Source organism: Haematobia irritans, chromosome 1 (genome assembly GCF_050003625.1).
Source record: "Haematobia irritans isolate KBUSLIRL chromosome 1, ASM5000362v1, whole genome shotgun sequence".
Classification (NCBI taxonomy): Eukaryota; Metazoa; Arthropoda; class Insecta; order Diptera; family Muscidae; genus Haematobia; species Haematobia irritans.
This window is the reverse complement of record NC_134397.1, coordinates 244,249,992-244,271,987: the sequence shown is the minus strand read 5'-3', so window position 1 is coordinate 244,271,987 and position 21,996 is coordinate 244,249,992. Positions and strand designations below refer to the sequence as shown.

The 21,996-nt window shown below is 31.5% G+C and overlaps 1 protein-coding gene across 1 annotated transcript in view; it reads right to left on the bottom strand.

Annotated features, from left to right (window-relative positions):
• LOC142238925 (dynein beta chain, ciliary) overlaps positions 1–21,996 on the bottom strand; it is a 243,383-nt gene that overhangs the window by 127,125 nt on the left and 94,262 nt on the right. Inside the window, exons 12-13 of the mRNA XM_075310695.1 lie at positions 17,849–18,033; positions 17,747–17,812 (exon numbers count right to left, since the gene is read on the bottom strand). Of these exons, the coding sequence (XP_075166810.1) occupies positions 17,747–17,812; positions 17,849–18,033 (251 nt within the window). The remainder of the gene's footprint in view (positions 1–17,746; positions 17,813–17,848; positions 18,034–21,996) is intronic.

Below are 21,996 nucleotides of genomic sequence, written 5' to 3'. Positions count from 1 at the left end.
GAATTTCTTCGGAAATGTTGTCTTCCAAAGCTGGAATAGTTGCTGGCTTATTTCTGTAGACTTTAGACTTGACGTAGCCCCACAAAAAATAGTCTAAAGGCGTCAAATCGCATGATCTTGGTGGCCAACTTACCGGTCCATTTCTTGAGATGAATTGTTCTCCGAAGTTTTCCCTCAAAATGGCCATAGAATCGCGAGCTGTGTGGCATGTAGCGCCATCTTGTTGAAACCACATGTCAACCAAGTTCAGTTCTTCCATTTTTGGCAACAAAAAGTTTGTTAGCATCGAACGATAGCGATCGCCATTCACCGTAACGTTGCGTCCAACAGCATCTTTGAAAAAATACGGTCCAATGATTCCACCAGCGTACAAACCACACCAAACAGTGCATTTTTCGGGATGCATGGGCAGTTCTTGAACGGCTTCTGGTTGCTCTTCACTCCAAATGCGGCAATTTTGCTTATTTACGTAGCCATTCAACCAGAAATGAGCCTCATCGCTGAACAAAATTTGTCGATAAAAAAGCGGATTTTCTGCCAACTTTTCTAGGGCCCATTCACTGAAAATTCGACGTTGTGGCTCGTTAGTAAGTCTATTCATGATGAAATGTCAAAGCATACTGAGCATCTTTCTCTTTGACACCATGTCTGGAATCCCACGTGATCTGTCAAATACTAATGCGTGAAAATCCTAACCTCAAAAGAATCACCCTTTACATACGGCCGTAAGTTCGGCCAGGCCGAATCTTATGTACCCTCAACAATGGATTGCGTAAAAACTTCTACCAAAGACTGCCATCCACAATCGAATTACTTGGGTTGTGGTATCTTTAAACTTCTTAACATCGTTTTCTTAATTGTGAGTTAGTCCATACGTGGTATATATTATACAAAAGGTTATATATGAGTAAGTCTACCAAATAATTACGAATCGACATGGACTTTTGCTCGGTACGTAGAGAGTCAGAATTGAAATATGGGGGTCGCTTATATGGGGGCTATATAGAATTATGAACTTGATATGGACCAATTTTTGTGTGATTGGGGATCGATTTATCTGAGGGCTATATATAACTATAGACCGATATGGACCTAGTTAGACATGGTTGTTAACGATCATATACTAGCACAATGTACCAAATTTCAACTGACTCGGATGAAATTTGCTCCTCCAAGAGGCTCCAAAACCAAATCTCGGGTATCGGTTTATATGGGGGCTATGTATGATTATGGACTGATATGGATCACTTTTGGCATGGTTGTTAAATATCATATACTACCACCACGTACCAAATTTTAACCAGATCGGATGCATTTTGATTCTCCAAAAGGCACCGGAGGTCAAATTTGGTGATCGGTTTATATGGGGGCTATATATAATTATGGACTGATATGAACCAATTCCTGCATGGTTGGTGGATACCATATACTAACATCACATACCAAATTTTAACCGAATCGCATGAATTTTGCTCTTCCAAGGGATTCCGGAGGTCAAATCTGGGGATCGGTTTATATGGGGCCTATATATAATTATTGACCGATTTCGACCAATTTTTGCATGGGTGTTTGAGGCCATATATTAACACCATGTACCAAATTTCAACTGAATAAAATGAATTTTGGTCTTCCAAGAGGCTCCGGAGGTCAAATCGGCGATCGGTTTATATGGGGGCCATATATAATTATGAACCGATGTGGACCAATTTTTGCATGGTTGTTAGAGACCATATTCTAACACCATGTACCAAATTTCAGCCGGATCGGATGAAATTTGCTTCTCTTAGAGGCTCCGGAAGCCAAATCGGGGGATCGGTTTATATGGGGGCTATATGTAATTATGGACCGATGTGGACCAATTTTTGCAAGGTTGTTAGAGACCATATACTAACACCATGTACCAAATTTCAGTCGGATCGGATGAAATTTGTTTCTCTTAGAGCAATCGCAAGCCAAATTTGGGGGTCCGTTTATATGGGGGCTATACGTAAAAGTGGACCGATATGGCCCATTTCCAATACCATCCGACCTACATCAATAACAACTACTTGTGCCAAGTTTCATATCGATAGCTTGTTTCGTTCAGAAGTTAGCGTGATTTCAACAGACGGACGGACGGACGGACATGCTCAGATCTACTCAGAATTTCACCACGACCCAAAATATATACTTTATGGGTTCTTAGAGCAATATTTCGATGTGTTACAAATGGAATGACAAACTTAATATACCCCCATCCTATAGTGGAGGGTATAAATATGTCTTTATGTTAAAGAAAGCAAAAAGTGTAAAATCTAATGTTACAAATTTTGAAATTTTTCTTCAAAAACTGTATGATATCAGCATGTTCAATGAAGTTTACCTGAAATTGTATACATTAAGTTTGTGACCTTCAATCACGATTTCAAATCGTGCCATAAATAATCTACCTAAATTTGAAGAAAAATTTTGCAAATTTAAAACCTTTTTTCGGAAGGTTCAAGTGTGGTTCATTATTGGGTTTAATGAACTGCCTGAATTTATTCTAATAATTGGTTGATAGTTTTGTTGCAAGTAGAGGATGCTGATGAGTAATGTGGTAATTCCGAAACGTGCGCCCATCCAACCATCTTGCAGTCTATAGGACTTTGCCCAAATAATGAAATCATAAAACAACAACAAAATTTTAGTTCTATGAAAATTTTGTCAAAATTTTATTTCTATAAAAAATTTTGTCAAAATTTTATTTCTATAGAAAATTTTGTCAAAATTATATTTCTAATGTTTGTAGAATTCTACCTACTTTGGAAAACCGTGCCTCTAATGGCCAAGGCGAAGTCGGTAAATTTACAGTTAACCCCACATAAACCGATTTTCCTGCATTTTTCTTCGGTATGATTAAGATTCGTTGCGGCCGATATTTCTACAGAAAATTTTGTCAAAATTTTATTTCTATAGAAAATTTCTTCAAAATATTATTTCTATCAAAAAATTTTGTCAAAATTTTATTTCAATAGAAAATTTTGTCAAATTTTTTTTCTGTAGAAAATTTTATCAAAATTTTTTACTTCTATAGGAAATTTTGCAGAAGTTTTTTTCATTAGTGTTTTGTTTTTTATCGTTGGTTTGTACTTTAATCATATTTGTTGTTTTGATCTCAGCTTTAAAATTTTATTCCTATAGATAATTTTGTCAAAATATTATTTCTACAGAAAATTTTGTCAAAATTTTACTTCTATAGAAAATTTTGTCAACATTTTATTTCAGCTTTAAAATATTATTTCTATAGATAATTTTGTCAAAATATTATTTCTATAGAAAATTTTGTCAAAATTTTATTTCTATAGAAAATTTTGTCAAAATTTTATTTCTATAGAAAATTTTGTCAAAATTTTATTTCTATAGAAAATTTTGTCAAAATTTTATTTCAGCTTTAAAATTTTATTTCTATAGATAATTTTGTCAAAATATTATTTCTATAGAAAATTTTGTCAAAATTTTATTTCTATGGAAAATTTTGTCAAAATTTTATTTCTATAGAAAATTTTGTCAAAATTTTATTTCTATAGAAAATTTTGTCAAAATATTATTCCTATAGAAATATTTGTCAAAATTTTATTTTTATAGAAAATGTTGTAAAATTTTTATTTATATAATTTTTTTTTTATTTCTATGAAAATTTTATTTCTATAGAGAATTTTGTCAAACTTTTATTTTTATAGAAAATTTTGTCAAAATTTTATTTCTATAGAAAAATTTGTCAAAATTTTATTTCTATAGAAAGTTTTGTCAAAATGTGATATTCATAGAAAATTTTGTCAATTTTTTTATTTTGTCAAAATTTTATTTCTATAGAAAATGTTGTCAAAATTTTATATGTATAGGAAGCTTTGTAAAAATTTTATTTCTATAGAAAACTTTGTCAAAATTTTATTTCAATAGAAAATGTTGTCAACATTTTATTTCTATAGAAAATTTTGTCAAAATTTTATTTTTATAGAAAGTTTTGCCACAATTTTATTTCTATAGAAATTTTTTTCAAAATTTTAGTTCTATAGAAAATTTTGTCAAAATTTTAGTTCTATAGAAAATTTTATCAAAATTTTATTTCTATAGAAAATTTTGTCAAAATTTTATTTCTATTGAAAAATTTTCAAAATTTTATTTCTATAGAAAATTTTGTGAAAATTTTATTTCTATTTTCTTTGTCAAAATTTTATTTACATGGAAAATTTTGTCAAAATTTTATTTATATAGAAAATTTTGTTAAAATTTTATTTCTATTGAAAATTTTGTCAAAATTTTATTTCAATGGAAAATGTTGTCAAAATTGTATACCTATAGAAAATTTTGTCAATATTTCTTTTCTGTAGAAAATTTTGTCAACATTTTATTTCTATTGAAAATTTTGTCAAAATTTTATTTCTATAGAAAATTTTGTCAAAATTTTATTTCTATAGAAATTTTTGTCAAAATTTTATTTCTATAGAAATTTTTGTCAAAATTTTATTTCTATAGAAAATTTTGTCAAAATATTATTTCTATAGAACATTTTTTCAAAATTTTATTTTTATAGAGAATTTTGTCAAAATTTTATTTCTATAGAAAATTTTTTCAAAATGTTATTTCTATAAAAAATTTTATCAAAATTTTATTTCTATAGAAAATTTTGTCAACATTTTATTTCTATAGAAAATTTTGTCAAAATGTTATTTTTATAGAGAATTTTGTCAAAATTTTATTTCTATAGAAAATTTTTTCAAAATGTTATTTCTATAAAAAATTTTGTAAAAATTTTAGTTCTATAGAAAATTTTGTCAACATTTTATTTCTATAGAAGATTTTGTCGAAATTTTATTTCTATAGAAAATTTTGTCAAAATTTTATTTCTATAGAAAATTTTGTCAAAATTTTATTTCTATAAAAATTAGTTTGTCAAAATTTTTACTTTTATTGTACATTTGGTCAAAATTGTACTTCTATAGAAAATTGTGTGAAAATTTTATTTCTATAGAAAATTTATCAAAATGTTTACTTCTATAGAAAATTTTATCAAAATTTTGTCAAAATTTTATTTCAGCTTTAAAATTTTATTTCTATATATAATTTGGCAAAATATTATTTCTATAGAAAATTTTGTCAAAATTTTATTTCTATAGAAAATTTTGTCAAAATTTTATTTCTATAGAAAATTTTGTCAAAATTTTATTTCTATAGAAAATTTTGTCAAAATTTTTATTTATATAATTTTTCTTTTATTTCTATTTTATAGAAATAAAATTTTCATTTCTATAGAGAATTTTGTCAAACTTTTATTTTTATAGAAAATTTTGTCAAAATTTTATTTCTATAGAAAAATTTGTCAAAATTTTATTTCTATAGAAAGTTTTGTCAAAATGTGATATTCATAGAAAATTTTGTCAATTTTTTTATTTTGTCAAAATTTTATTTCTATAGAAAAAGTTGTCAAAATTTTATATGTATAGGAAGCTTTGTAAAAATTTTATTTCTATAGAAAACTTTGTCAAAATTTTATTTCAATAGATAATGTTGTCAACATTTTATTTCTATAGAAAATTTTGTCAAAATTTTATTTTTATAGAAAGTTTTGCCACAATTTTATTTCTATAGAAATTTTTTTCAAAATTTTAGTTCTATAGAAAATTTTGTCAAAATTTTAGTTCTATAGAAAATTTTATCAAAATTTTATTTCTATAGAAAGTTTTGTCAAAATTTTATTTCTATTGAAAAATTTTCAAAATTTTATTTCTATAGAAAATTTTGTGAAAATTTTATTTCTATTTTCTTTGTCAAAATTTTATTTACATAGAAAATTTTGTCAAAATTTTATTTATATAGAAAATTTTGTCAAAATTTTATTTCTATTGAAAATTTTGTCAAAATTTTATTTCAATGGAAAATGTTGTCAAAATTGTATACCTATAGAAAATTTTGTCAATATTTCTTTTCTGTAGAAAATTTTGTCAACATTTTATTTCTATTGAAAATTTTGTCAAAATTTTATTTCTATAGAAAATTTTGTCAAAATTTTATTTCTATAGAAATTTTTGTCAAAATTTTATTTCTATAGAAATTTTTGTCAAAATTTTATTTCTATAGAAAATTTTGTCAAAATATTATTTCTATAGAACATTTTTTCAAAATTTTATTTCAGTAGAAAATTTGGTAAACATTTTAGTTCTATATAAAATTTTGTCATAATTTTATTTCTATATAAAATTTTATCAAAATTTTATTTCTATAGAAAATTTTGTCAACATTTTATTTCTATAGAAAATTTTGTCAAAATGTTATTTTTATACAGAATTTTGTCAAAATTTTATTTCTATAGAAAATTTTTTCAAAATGTTATTTCTATAAAAAATTTTGTAAAAATGTTAGTTCTATAGAAAATTTTGTCAACATTTTATTTCTATAGAAGATTTTGTCGAAATTTTATTTCTATAGAAAATTTTGCCAAATTTTTATTTCTATAGGAAATTTTGTGAAAATTTTATTTCTATAAAAATTTGTTTGTCAAAATTATATTTCTATACAAAATTTTGTCAAAATTTTTACTTTTATTGAACATTTTGTCAAAATTGTACTTCTATAGAAAATTGTGTGAAAATTTTATTTCTATAGAAAATTTATCAAAATTGTTACTTCTATAGAAAATGTTATCAAAATTTTGTCTAAATTTTTACTTCTGTAAAATATTTTTCCAAACTTGACTTCTGTAGAAAATTTTTTCAAAGTTTTAAAATTTTATTTCTATACAAACTTTTCTCAAAATTATATTTCTATAAAAAATTTGACCAAACTTAAATTTTTTTCGAGAACATTTTGTCAATATTTATACTTATATAGAACATTTAGTCAAAAATATTTTGTCCGAATTTTACTTTTATAGAAAATTTTAACAAAATTTTATTTCTTTCGAAAATTTTCACAAAATTTAATATTTATAGAAAATTTAGGTACCTCTTAGTTGGAGAGCAATATTTTACAAAATCTACCAACACTTCATTTATTCTTCCAATCAACCAAACTGTAAAAAATCTACTATGTTTGGTAGAATTCTTACCTGCTTTGGAAAACTGTGCCTCCAATGGCCAAGGAAAAGTCGGTAAATTTACAATTAGACCCCAGATAAACCGATTTTCCTCCATTTTTCTTCGGTATGATTAAGATTCGTTGCGGCCGATCTTGAGATTATATATGCATGCTAAAGGTTTCTGTAGATTAGGAGTTTGCTTTTACAATAAAACAGTGGTTTAATGTGTGGACTCAGAAAATCCTCATCCACAAAAAAAAAATCATCATTGTCACCAATAATATTCCAATTAAAAATTTAATTATTTTGGAAAAACAAAATCAATTAAAATTTTAATTATTTCAACAAATTCTTCTATCAAAAATAAAATCTATCACAAAATTTAATTCAATTAGCCTTTTAATTATCTTCGATAATTGATACTATCATCTGTATGATTGATGAAATTTCAATTAAAAATTAATTGGATCAATTAATTTCGTGATTGTAGATAAAATTGCATTTTTTCTGAGCCAAGAAGTTACATATTCCCTCGTATGGCTTCTTCATATCCTGAATACTGTGATTTTCTTAGGGCTATTCACTATGAATACATTGCCAATTCTATTTGAATGTGAGAGATTTGGTGATTACAGTAATTAAAGAAATAACTTTGGTTAGACGATATAACCCTAGTGCCGATTTCACCGTATTTGTCTCAAAATTATGTTTGTTTCCTCTTCAATATGGAGGGGTTAAGATGTGGACGTTAAATAAGGGACTGAGAAATAAACAGAATCACACCAAAGCTATATTAAGTGACTGTTGAAGATTCTGAACACACAGACATCGACGAATATCCTCCAAACATACTGGGCCGAAATAGTTTGGCCTTAAATGCTCGACATTTATCAAATGTTATTGGTCCCGTGGGCACAACTTGTGTGATTGTGGTCGCATATATCTTTCAGCCAGCAGGATGTGTGAGTATTTCTATGAGATAGAATATGTGTGGCAACTATAGAGACACAACACACACAGTCACAGTCACACTCACCAATTTACTTAGTCACACTTTGGGCCAGGCCATGGACATAGATCGTATTGTTTTATGTTTTTCTTTCATTTGCGATATGTGGCAAATCCTTATAAAAATACCAACTGACCACACGAATTGTGGTAAGGATTTTCACACACACATACACACACACACCCTAACACAAATAGTTAAATATATAACCACATAGAAGAAACTATAATAAAAAATATTTTCGAGAGACAAAAAAAAATCTATGGTTCAATTCAGGTTTTGTCCACAACCACAAGATGCATGTTAGGGCACATATGTCACGTATATATTTGTGTGTGTGTGAACAATCTCATACATATATAATTTACATTTGTTGGGTTATTTATGATAGACATAAAGGTTTTACGACCATTTCAAGTGAACAATTGAACTTGCAACAGTCATCACTAAAATTCTCTTCCCTGTGGAATATTGTATAGGGATGCAATTAGAAAGTGGTTTTTTGACGGCAAGGAATGTGAAAGTTGACAAAATTGGAAATAAAAGTTAGTGACACTCGGATGAGGTCGACTGTATTAAGGGTTAAATGGCAGACAATGTTATCAAGTACTTGTGTAAGTGTAAACCAGTAAGGAAAGTCTAAAGTCGGGCGGGGCCGACTATATTATACCCTGCACCACTTTGTAGATCTAAATTTTCGATACCATATCACATCCGTCAAATGTGTTGGGGGCTATATATAAAGGTTTGTCCCAAATACATACATTTAAATATCACTCGGTCTGGACAGAATTTGATAGACTTCCACAAAATCTATAGACTCAAAATTTAAGTCGGCTAATGCACTAGGGTGGAACACAATGTTAGTAAAACAATATGGGAAACATTTAAATCTGAAGCAATGTTAAGAAACTTCGCAAAAATTTATTTATGATTTATCGCTCGATATATATGTATTAGAAGTTTAGGAAAATTAGAGTCATTTTTACAAATTTTCGACTAAGCAGTGGCGATTTTACAAGGAAAATGTTGGTATTTTGACCATTTTTGTCGAAATCAGAAAAACATATATATGGGAGCTATATCTAAATCTGAACCGATTTAAAGCAAATTTGGCACGCATAGTTACAACGCTAATTCTACTCCCTATGCAAAATTTCAACTAAATCGGAGCAAAAAATTGGCCTCTGTGGGCAAATGAGTGTAAATCGGGCGAAAGCTATATATGGGAGCTATATCTAAATCTGAACCGATATGGCTGACATTTTGCAAGTTTTTCGAAACCCATAAAATATTCGGATGTACGAAATTTGAGGAAGATCGGTTGATATGCACGCCAATTATGACCAGATCGGTGAAAAATATATATGGCAGCTATATCTAAATCTGAACCGATTTTTTCCAAAATCAATAGGGATCGTCTTTGAGCCGAAACAGGACCCTATACAAAATTTTAGGACAATCGGACTAAAACTGCGAGCTGTACTTTGCACACAAAAATACATCAACAGACAGACAGACGGACAGACGGACAGACAGACGGACAGACAGACGGACAGACAGACGGACAGACAGACAGACGGACAGACAGACGGACAGACAGACAGACAGACGGACATCGCTAAATCGACTCAGAATTTAATTCTAAGCCGATCCGTATACTAAAAGGTTGGTCTATGATTACTCCTTCTTGGCGTTACATACAAATGCACAAACTTATTATACCCTGTACCACAGTAGTGGTGAAGGGTATAAAAATGGCAAAATCCACGATCTATTCTCCATTGGTATTCTTGGTATCAGTGACGATTTCCTGACGGGATTCAAAAGAACAAAAAAAAAAAAAAAACAAGTATATTCGGCCGTAAGTTCGGCCAGGCCGAATCTTATGTACCCTCCCTCTTGTATTGCGTAAAAACTTCTACTAAAGACGGTCATCCACAATTAAATTACTTGGATTGCGGCCGATGGCAAGGCATCTTAAAACTCCTTAACATCATCTTCTAAATTGTAAGTTAGTCCATGCGGTATATATAGTAGACAAAAGAAAGGTCGACTAAATACGTATATATTCAGTTCTTGACCGGTATATATAGGAAAGAAATAATTACGAAACGATATGAACTTTTGTGCGCTTATTATAGAGATAGAATTGAAATATGGGGGTCTCTTTATATGGGGGCTATATAAAATTATGACCACAAGTCTACCAAAAATGGCAGATTTTTTACTAATTGGTAAATTCGTAGAATTCATGATGTTTTGGAAGATTTTGCAAAATATTCCTCTCCAACTATGAAATGCTTCATAAATTTTCTATAGAAATAACATTTTGAGAAAATTTTCTACAGAAATAAAATTCTGACAAAATTTTCTATAGAATTAAAATTTTGACATAATTTCGTGAAGACATAAAATGTTGACAAAATTTTTTACTAATTGGTAAATTCGTAGAATTCATGATGTTTTGGAAGATTTTGCAAAATATTCCTCTCCAACTATGAAATGCTTCATAAATTTTCTATAGAAATAACATTTTGAGAAAATTTTCTACAGAAATAAAATTCTGAAAAAATTTTCTATAGAATTAAAATTTTGACATAATTTCGTGAAGACATAAAATGTTGACAAAATTTTAAAAAGAAATATACAATTTTGAAAACATTTTCTATGGTAATAAAATTTTGGTAGATTATTTTTGGCTCGAGTCGCAATCGCGATTTTTCTGAGATTGGGGATTGGTTTATTTGGGGGCTATATATAATATAGATCGATACGGATCAATTTAGGCATGGTTGTTATCGGTCATACACTAGCGAAATGTACAAAATTTCAACCGAATCGGATGAATTGTGCTCCTTCAAGAGGCTGCGGAGGTCAAATATGGGGATCGGTTTATATGGGGGTTATATATAATTATGAGCCGATATGGACCAATTCTAACATGGTTGTTAGAGACCATATACTAACACCACGTACTAAGTTTCAACCGAATCGGATGACTTTTGCTCCTCCAAGAGGCTCCGGAGGTCAAATCTGGGGATCGGTTTATATGGGGATTATATATAATTATGGCCCGACGTGGACCAATTTTTGCGTGTTTGTTAGAGACCCTATACTAACACTACGTACCAAATTTCAAGCGGATCGGATGAAATTTGCTTCTCTTAGAGGCTCCGCAAACCAAATCTGTGGATCGGTTTATATGGGGGCTATATATAATTATGGACCGATGTGGACCAATTTTTACATGGTTATTAGAAACTATATACCAACACCATGGACTAAATTTCAGCCGGATCAGATGAAATTTGCTGCCCAACACAAATATGGGTATCGGTTTATATGGGGGTTATATATAATTATGAGCCAATATGGACCAATTCTATCATACCAATTCTAACATGAACACCACGAAAAAAGTTTCAACCGGATGGGATGAATTTTGTTCCTCCAAGAGGCTCCGTAGGTAAATATTGGACCGATGTGGACCAATTTGTGCATGGTTGTTACATACTATATACCAACACCATGTACCAAATTTCAGACGGACCGGATGAAATTTGCTCCTCTTTGAGGCTCCGCAAGCCAAATCTGGGGATCGGTATATATGGGGGCTATATATAATTATGGACCGATATGGACCAATTTTTACATGGTTATTAGAAATTATATGCCAACACCATGTATTAAATTTCAGCCGGATCGGATGAAATTTGCTCCCCAACACAAATATGGGTATCGGTTTATATGGGGGTTATATATAATTATGAGACAATATGGACCAATTCTAACATGGTTGTTAGAGACCATATACTAACACCACGAAAAAAGTTTCAACCGGATCGGATGACTTTTGTTCCTCCAAGAGGCTCCGGAGGCCAATATTGGTTTATATAAGTGATATATATATAATTATGGACCGATGTGGACCAATTTGTGCATGGGTGTTAGAGACCATATACTAACACCATGTACCAAATTTCAGCCCGACCGAATAAAATTTGCTTCTCTTTGAGGCTCCGCAAGCCAAATTTGTGGATCGGTTGTTAGATACCATATACCAACATCATGTACCAAATTTCAGCCCGACCGAATAAAATTTGCTTCTCTTTGAGGTGTTGGTCGAAGCAGGGATCGAACCCAGGACCCCTGTCACGCAAGGCGGACGACCAACCACTGCTCCACGCTGCCAACAAATGTATGTTTAACAATGTTATGTTGTTAAACAATGTTATGTTTGCATCGGCTCGTGGGCGCCGCATGCTATGCTATATAAATATAACTTATAACGATGATTATCTCTTGATGACCATAACAGCTACGTAGCCCAGTGGTTAGTATGTTGGCTTACAAACTGTGTGGTCCGCTGTTCGAATCCCCGTCCGGCAAAAGGTAAAAGTGAAAAAAATTATAAAATTTAATAATTTCTTCTACAATGTTTGTATTACAGAAAAAGGTGCTAAGAACTAAAAAAACTCATGGAAGTGAAAAAAATGTGAGGCAATATACAATTAGGCAGAAAAAAAAATTTTGAGCACAATATTCTTTGAGAAAATTCTTCTCAGCATATAATATTTTTGGGTCCAAAATGCCTCCAAACATATTATATGTTCACATAATAACATATATTTTTTTGGAAGACAACATTATTGAATTTGGATGGAAAAATACAAAATGTTTGGAACTTAGACTACCCAAACATATTATATTGTTTAGACCAATATGCTGTCAAACGTATTATATATTGGAAAAAATCAAACATATAAATGTTTGGGCAATACCCAAAAATGTATATGCTTGAAGCAAAATATGTTTGGGAGTATATGTTACAGAAGCGATTTTTTTTGAGGGTGTGGGCTACATACAATTATGAACTTTATATGGACCAATTTTTGTGTGATTGGGGATCGATTTATCTGAGGGCTATATATAACTATGGACCGATATGAACCTAGTTAGGCATGGTTGTTAACGGCCATATACTAGCACAATGTACCAAAATTCAACTGACTCGGATGAAATTTGCTCCTCCAAGTGGCTCCAATACCAAATCTCGGGATCTTTTTATATGGGGGCTATATATGATTATGGACTGATATGGACCACTTTTGGCATGGTTGTTAAATATCATATACTAACATTACGTACTAAATTTCAACCAGATCGGATGAAATTTGTTTCCCCAAAAGGCACCGGAGGTCAAATCTGGGGATCGGTTTATATGGGGGCTATATATGATTATGGACTGATATGAACCAATTCCTGCATGGTTGCTGGATACCATATACTAACATCATGTACCAAAGTTCAACCGAATCGGATGAATTTTGCTCTTCCAAGGGGCTCCGGTGGTCAAATCTGGGGATCGAATTATATGGGGGCTATTAATTATGGACCGATTTCGACCAATCTTTGCATGGGTGTTTGAGGCCATATATTAACACCACATTCCAAATATCAACTGTATCAGATGAATTTTGGTCTTCCAAGAGTCTCCGGAGGTCAAATCTGGTGATCGGTTTATATGGGGGCTATATATAATTATGCACCGATGTGGACCAATTTTTGCATAGTTGTTAGAGACCATATACTAACATCATGTACCAAATTTCAGCCGGATCGGATGAAATTTTCTTCTCTTAGAGGCTCCGCAAGCCAAATCTGGGGATCAGTTTATATGGGGGCTATATATAATTATGCGCCGATGTGGACCAATTTTTGTATGGTTGTTAAGGACCATATACTAACACCATGTACCAAATTTCAGCCGGATCGGATGAAATTTTCTTCTCTTAGAGGCTCTGCAAACCAAATCTGAGGATCGGTTTAAATGGGGGCTATATATAATTATGCACCGATGTGGACTAATTTTTGCATAGTTGTTAGAGACCATATACTAACACCATGTACCAAATTTCAGCCGGATCGGATGAAATTTTCTTCTCTTAGATGTTCCGCAAGCGAAATCTGGGGATCGGTTTATATGGGGGCTATATATAATTATGGACCGATGTGGAGCAATTTTTGCATGGTTGCTAGAGACCATATACTAACACCATGTACCAAATTTCAGCCGGATCGAATGAAATTTTCTTCTCTTAGATGCTCCGCAAGCCAAATCTATGGGTCGGTTTATATGGGGGCTATATATAATTATGGACCGATTTCGACCAATTTGTGCATAGTTGTTAGAGACCATATACTTACACCATGTACCGAATTTCAGCCGGATCGGATGAAATTTGCTTCTCTTAGAGGGCCTGCAAGCTAAATTTGGGGGTCCGTTTATATGGGGGCTATACGTAAAAGTGGACCGATATGGCCCATTTGCAATACCATCCGACCTATATCAATAGCAACTACTTGTGCCAAGTTTCAAGTCGATAGCTTGTTTCGTTCGGAAGTTAGCGTGATTTCAACAGACGAACGGACGGACATGCTCAGATCGACTCAGAATTTCACCACGACCCAGAATTTAACAGGTTGGCTGATAAGTCCCCGGTCTAACAAAGAAAAACACATTTTTTTGTCAAAATTCGTTTTTATTATTTAACATAGTTCCCTTCAAGAGCGATACAACGATTATAACGACCTTCCCATTTTTTGATACCATTTTGGTAGTACTCCTTCGGTTTTGCCTCAAAATAGGCCTCAGTTTCGGCGATCACCTCTTCATTGCAGCCAAATTTTTTCCCTGCGAGCATCCTTTTGAGATCTGAGAACAAGAAAAAGTCGCTGGGCCATATACGATGGGTGGGAAAGCAATTCGAAGCCCAATGCATGAATTTTTGTCATTGTTCTCAACAGCGTTGCCAGAATTGTTTCATCAAAAACCGCTAGATTTGTCCAAAAAACTAGCCAAAAAAAGCTAAAAAATGTTAAAAAATAGCTAGAAAAAAAGCTAAATTTTTTTGTATCAAAAGTCATATTTTTGATTAAAATTTAACAAACTTAAAAGCTTTATTTCACTTAAAATGCATATTATTTTAACTGTATTCATTTTATTTCCATTTCTGTGAGACTGTAAGAAATTCTAAGTCATATTAACTCTGTTTGCATACTCGATACATTTTGATTACTATCACAAATTTTTACTGGAAGTCTTTCATTTATACTTCCTAGTAAAAACTTTTTTCCCGGTAAACTTGCAATTATTCTGGTTAATCATCAGCAAGTCCAATGTCACATAGAACTGCATTGGAAAATATCAATATATTTCGTTTTAACTGAATTAATGATAAATTCGTTATACGAAAATTTCCCATACAAATCTATTGCTGTCCAATTTTCGTAAATGTAAATCCATTCCATGAATAAATAGCAGATTTGTTTTTTATTGCATTTTTTTTTTTTGATGTTAAAAAATAATACCACATTCAAAACTTTATTTCCTTAATTATTTCTATGTTCGGTTCCAAAGATTTTGTACACTAATGATTTTGGTATTGATTCCGAGACAAATTTCGTTTTTTCAGCTTTTTCTTCATGAGCTATCACAGTGCTTTAAAAACGTGCTAACGACAACTTAAATTTCCAAATTCAGACTCGACTTTAAGTAGAAATTATTATGTGTATACGTTTTTAAAATAAAATGTTGAAAAACCTATTCTATTTTTGAACGATATTTTGGTTTGTGGTCAAGATACAAAAACTCCACAAATTTAAAGACTATTTAATTAATTTTAGGAATTTTTTAGAATTGACCCTAGCCTTTTTCATGAAAAGATACCAATTTTTAAGTTGAATCACTTAACTATAAGGACAAAACGATTTTATCGGCTTTTGGACAAGGAAAACAGTTTATATAAGAGAAATTCGCAAATGCTATTATAACCAAAATTCGCGTTCGTATTTTAAAGACATGAAATCTTTGGCCTCACGACTATACTTTTTCAGTGTACAAAGCAATTCACATCTACTATTTTAATTTGGTAATATCATAATAACTTTAGAATACGTATTATAATAACATAAAAAGGATAAACGAGTCAAATGCTAGTATTCCTAATAATTTACTGACAGTTTATATAAGGAATTTGTATGGTAATAGTAGATTTAAAGTTTACGATAACTTGTATGAATACGAGGAAAAAACTTTACAACAAGGTGTATTTGCTGCAAAAATGCCCGCATAATGGCTGGAATAATTATTAAGGCTTCAATTGAGCTTTGAAATATGTGGAAACCTTTATTCTGGCAGCAAGGCTTAGATAAAAACGAAGTTTTATCCATACTTCAATAGGAACATGTCGAAAATAAAAAAAGCCAAAAATAGCTAAAAGGGTCATGAAAAAAAGCCAGAAAAAAAGCTAAAAGCTAAATGCATTTTTTCCCCGCTAAACGTCTTCAAAAAAAGCCAAATCTAGCGGGAAAAAAGCTAAATTGGCAACGCTGGTTCTCAATGACTTATGGCACGGTGCGTTGTCTTGTTGGAACAACACTTTCTTCTTCTTCATATGGGGCCGTTTTACCGCGATTTCGACATTCAAACGCTCCAATAACGCCATATAATAGTCACTGTTGATGGTTTTTCCTTCTCAAGATAATCGATAAAAATTATTCCATGCGCATCCCAAAAAACAGAGGCCATTACTTTGCCAGCGGACTTTTGAGTCTTTCCACGCTTCGGAGACGGTTCACCCATAGGTCGCTGTCCACTCAGCCGACTGTCGATTAGACTCAGGAGCGTAGTGATGGAACCATGTTTCATCCATTGTCATATATCGACGAAAAAATTCGGGTGTTAACAGCTGCAAATACCGCTCAGAATCATCAACACGTTGTTGTTTTTGGTCAAATGTGAGCTCGCGCGGCACCCATTTTGCACAGAGCTTTCGCATATCCAAATATTGATGAATGATATGACCAACACGTTGCTTTGATATCTTTAAGGCCTCTGCTATCTCGATCAACTTCATTTTACGGTCATTCAAAATCATTTTGTGGATTTGTTTGATGTTTTCGTCGGTAACCACCTCTTTCCGGCGTCCACTGCGTTCATCGTCCTCCGTGCTCATGTCACCACGCTTGAATTTTGCATACCAATCAATTATTGATGATTTCCCTGGGGCAGAGTCTGGAAACTCATTATCAAGCCAAGTTTTTGCTTCCACCGTATTTTTTCCCTTCAGAAAACAATATTTTATCAAAACGCGAAATTCCTTTTTTCCATTTTTTTTACAATAACAAAAGTTGCTTCACAAAAGACGCTCTATCTCACAAACTAATTGACTTACTGACGTCAAATTTTGACACGAATCATTTGAAGGTTGGTACTATCTAAAAATAATATGCATTTAATACTAGCAACGTCATCTATGTGTCAGACCGGGGACTTATCAGCCAACCTGTTATGTTATAACACTATGATCTGAAGCTCTAAGCTATGATTCGCTCCATCATAAATTGCCACTTTCCCAAAGATCTCGATCATAGGAATATCCTTAATGGCAGCCCTAGCATAAAATGAGTGGTCATTTAGTGTGAGTGTTGCGAATACGTACACACACACACACACACATGTCTCTCACACATTGAACATTGTGACATTTGTCACTTTAGCCAGCACTTCAGCATTCACCATTCCCTAGATGTTGTTTTTGTTTATTTGGGCCAATGGAAGGTCTTCAGATAAATTGTATTTGTCAGTTGTCAACACTTTTTCTTTGGAACTACGTAACGGCAACATTCCCACTTACCTCACGCTTGAATGTCTCCATGACATAGTAACCTCGGTTCATAGTGTACTCTTCCGTATGCCTGCCCTCGGCATTACCCACACCGCATCTTACACCCACAACTGTTTCGCGCAATTGTCTATTGAGGACTTGCGAATATTTTTCACTCCATAAATGTGCATACACTTGAAAGTTCGAGGCATACGCTTTAGCGGCATTCATTGTGGCATTAAGCGTCTTCCGTATGGTTGCATTGAGTTGCTCCAAGATGTTGTCATCTGGGCTGTCGTTGTCATCCAGTGAAATGCCTTGGAAAAAAACGAAACAAAGAGAGAAAAACAATTGCATGAAATGAAATTTTGCAAAAGAAGAAACATCAACAGAATCTTCTTTTCAAGTGAAAAATTACTTGGTGCATTTGTTACATTTTGAAGTTTCATTTTGAGGCAGAGACGTAGGAGCTAAGGGGTGTAATTCTTATTTTGTGTTGGTTTTGCAGTTTTGGTCGACTTTGGCGGTTATTGAAATGCAAGGATGAGGACTAAAAATGGCGGTACAGTACAGTGCAAACTGATACATTGCGACAAGTTCCCTACATTGCACTGTGGTCTTGCGGTCTCACTTTTTTTGGCCTAAAATTTAAATTCTAAATTGCTGTCATGCGACATCATATATATTTTTGGTCATGGTGAATTTTTGATTATTTAGCGATAGTCGTCCGCTAACTGCTGGCGCAAGTGGTTGTATTTTACATACGTAGGGTGGTATTACAAATAAAACAATTTCCAGATTTGCTTTGTTTGCTTACTCCTTCCAGTTGTTGAATCAGGTGATCCGTCTATATGGGGCTTTACAGTTCTTTCCGAATCTAAAATCGGTTTGATTTTAAATTTCAAGTAAATCGAGTGAAAATTAAATGCTGTCGATCTGAGGACATAATCGACAAATATGGGGGCTATATCGGAACATGGACCGATATATACCAACAGTTAGCACAGCTCTTTATGTAGTTAAAAGACTTCAAGATTTCCAGTTTCATAATAAAAGTAGCGACGTCTACGTGTTCAATGAGGCCGATCCAGCGCATCTTCGAACTTGACCTGTCAGCAAAAAAAACTAGGTTGTGAAAAATCTCAGCTCGATTTAAGGCCCTATTATTGAAGGTCCTAGCTTGATTGCAACAGACAGCCAGAGAGCCAGACAGACATAGTTATATTGTTTTAGAATTTCTACCTGATCAAGAACCCGTGTAAAAATTGAGAGATGTAATGAATTGTACACCGAAAAAAGTAGACTGTTTTATAGGAAGAATAAACTAACTCGTACGAAAATAGAACTAAATTTTACTCCACATTTTGAGATTTCCCCAAAGCGTTGTTAAAACCAGCAAAAATTTAATGTCCTGTTGTACTTTTTAACTACATTTAACGAAATTACACCCTCTAATAGAAGAAAATATTAACTAAAAGTTAAGAAGAAAATCATTGGCGCCAAATCATGACCATTTTAACCATACAGTAGTTCATTGTTACTATTTTTGGGAATCGTACGAAAATTTTCATTGGCTTTAGTTCATATTGAACTTATGTGTACGGTCATCGAACTTTATACTCACGTTTAGTTTATAAAAAAATTGAGACATACTTAAAAAAAAGAAAATTTCATTGGGGTATGGAAAATTTCGCAAAAAGCAATAAAATTTAACTACTAACAAATAATTTTTTTTTCAATACAAATAAGTTAAATTTAGCGTTAGTTTAACTACGGAAATTTTTTTCTGTGTACTGCCTGTCCAAAAGTTTAGAATTTTCGCAGTAACACTTTGTCCTACGTGGCACGGTTGCCACTCGAGCTCAAAACAATCTACCAAAATTTGGAGAAAATTTTACCAAAAATCTTATTTTGCAAAATTTTATTTCGTAGAAAATTTATGCAAAATTTTATTTCTACAGAATTTCTATAACAATTTTATTTCTATAGAATTTTTTTCGAAATTTTATTTCTAGACAAAATTTTGTCAAAATTTCATTTCTATAGAAAATTTTGTTTAAATTTTCTTTGTATAGAAAATTTTGGCAAAATTTAATTACTATAGGAAATTTCGACCAAATTTTATTTCTATAGGAAATATTGTCAAAATATTATTTCTATAAAAAATTTTGTCAAAATTTTATATTTATAGAAAATTTTGTCAAAATTTTATTTCTATAGAAAATTTTGTCAAAATTTTATTTCTATAGAAAATTTTGTCAAAATTTTATTTCTATAGAAAAGTTGGTCAAAATTGTATTTCTTTAGGAAATTTCGACAAAATTTTATTTCTATAGAAAATTTTGTCAAAATTTTATTTCTATAGAAAATGTCAAAATTTTATTTCTATAGAAAATTTTGTAAACATTTTATATTTATAGAAAGATTTGTCAAAATTTTATTTCTATAGAAAATTTTGTAAAAATTTTATTTCTTTAGAAAATTTTGTCAAAATTTTATTTGTATAGAAAATTTTGTCAAAATTTAATTTCTATAGGAAATTTCGACAAAATTATATTTCTATAGAAAAGTTGGTCAAAATTGTATTTCTATAGAACATTTTGTCAAAATGTTATTATACCCTGCGCCACACTGTGGAACAGGGTATTATAAGTTAGTGCACATGTTTGTAACACCCAGAAGGAGACATGGTGTCTTTGGTAATAATGCTCAGGGTGGGTCTCTAAGTCGATATAACCATGTCCGTCTGTCCGTCTGTCTGTGAACACATTTTTGTGATCAAAGTCTAGGTCGCAATTTAAGTCCAATCGCCTTCAAATTTGACACATGTTCCTAATTTGGGTCAGAATAGAACCCTATTGATTTTGGAAGAAATCGGTTCCGATTTAGATATAGCTCCCATATATATCTTTCGCCCGATATGCACTAATATGGACCCAGCAGGCAGAGTTGTATACCGATTTGCTTGAAATTTTGTACAAACATAACACTTAGTCGTATAGTTAAGTGTGCAAAGTTTGATTGAAATCGGTTCAGATTTAGATATAGCTCCCATATATATCTTTCGCCCGATATGGACCAGAAACCAGATTTTTGGCCGAAGTTGGTTGAAATTTTGCACTAGGAGTACAATTAGTAGTATAGTCAAGTGTGCAAAATTTGATTGAAATCGGTTCAGATTTAGATATAGCTCCCATATATATCTTTCGCCCGATATGGACTAATATGGTCCTAAAAGCCAGAGTTTTGGTTGAAATCGATTCAGATTTAGATATAGCTCCCATATATATCTTTCGCCCGATATGCACTTATATGGACTCAGAAGCCAGAGTTCTATCCCGATTAGCTTGAAATTTTGCACAAGGAGTACAGTTGGTAGTATAGTCATGTGTGCCAAATTTGATTGAAATCGGTTCAGATTTAGATATAGCTCCCATATATATGTTTTTCTGATTTCGTAAAAATTGTCAAAATACCAAAATTTTCCTTGTTAAATCGCCACTGCTTAGTCGAAAAGTTGTAAAAATGACTCTAATTTTCCTAAACTTCTAATACATATATATGAGCGATAAATCATAAATAAACTTTAAGGCAACTTCTTAAAATTGCTTCAGATTTAAATGTTTCCCATATTTTTACTAACATTGTGTTCCACCCTAGTGCATTAGCCGACTTAAATTTTGAGTGTATAGATTGTGTAAATGTCTATCAAATTCTGTCCAAATCGAGTGATATTTAAATGTATGTATTTATATATAGCCCCCAACACATTTGACGGATGTGATATTGTATCGAAAATTTAGATATACAAAGTGGTGCAGGGTATAATATAGTCGGCCCCGCCCGACTTTGGACTTTCCTTACTTGTTTTTATTTAAAATTTGTGTTTTATTTAAAATTCTGTCTTAATTTTGTCATTTTATTTCTATAGAAAATTTTGTCAAAATTTTGTTTGTATAGAAAATTTTGTCAAAATTTAATTTCTATGGGAAATTTCGACAAAATTTTATTTCTATAGAAAAGTTAGTCAAAATTTTATTTCTATAGAAAATTTTGTCAAAATTTTATTTGTATAGAAAATTTTGTCAACATTTTATTTCTATAGGAAATTTCGACAAAATGTTATTTCTAAAGAAAATGTTGTCAACATTTTATTTCTGTAGAAAATGTTGTCAAAATTTTATTTTTATAGAAAAATTTGTCAAAATTTTATTTCTATTGATAATTTTGTCAACATTTATTTGTATAGAAAATTTTGTCAAAGTGTTATTTCTTTGTCA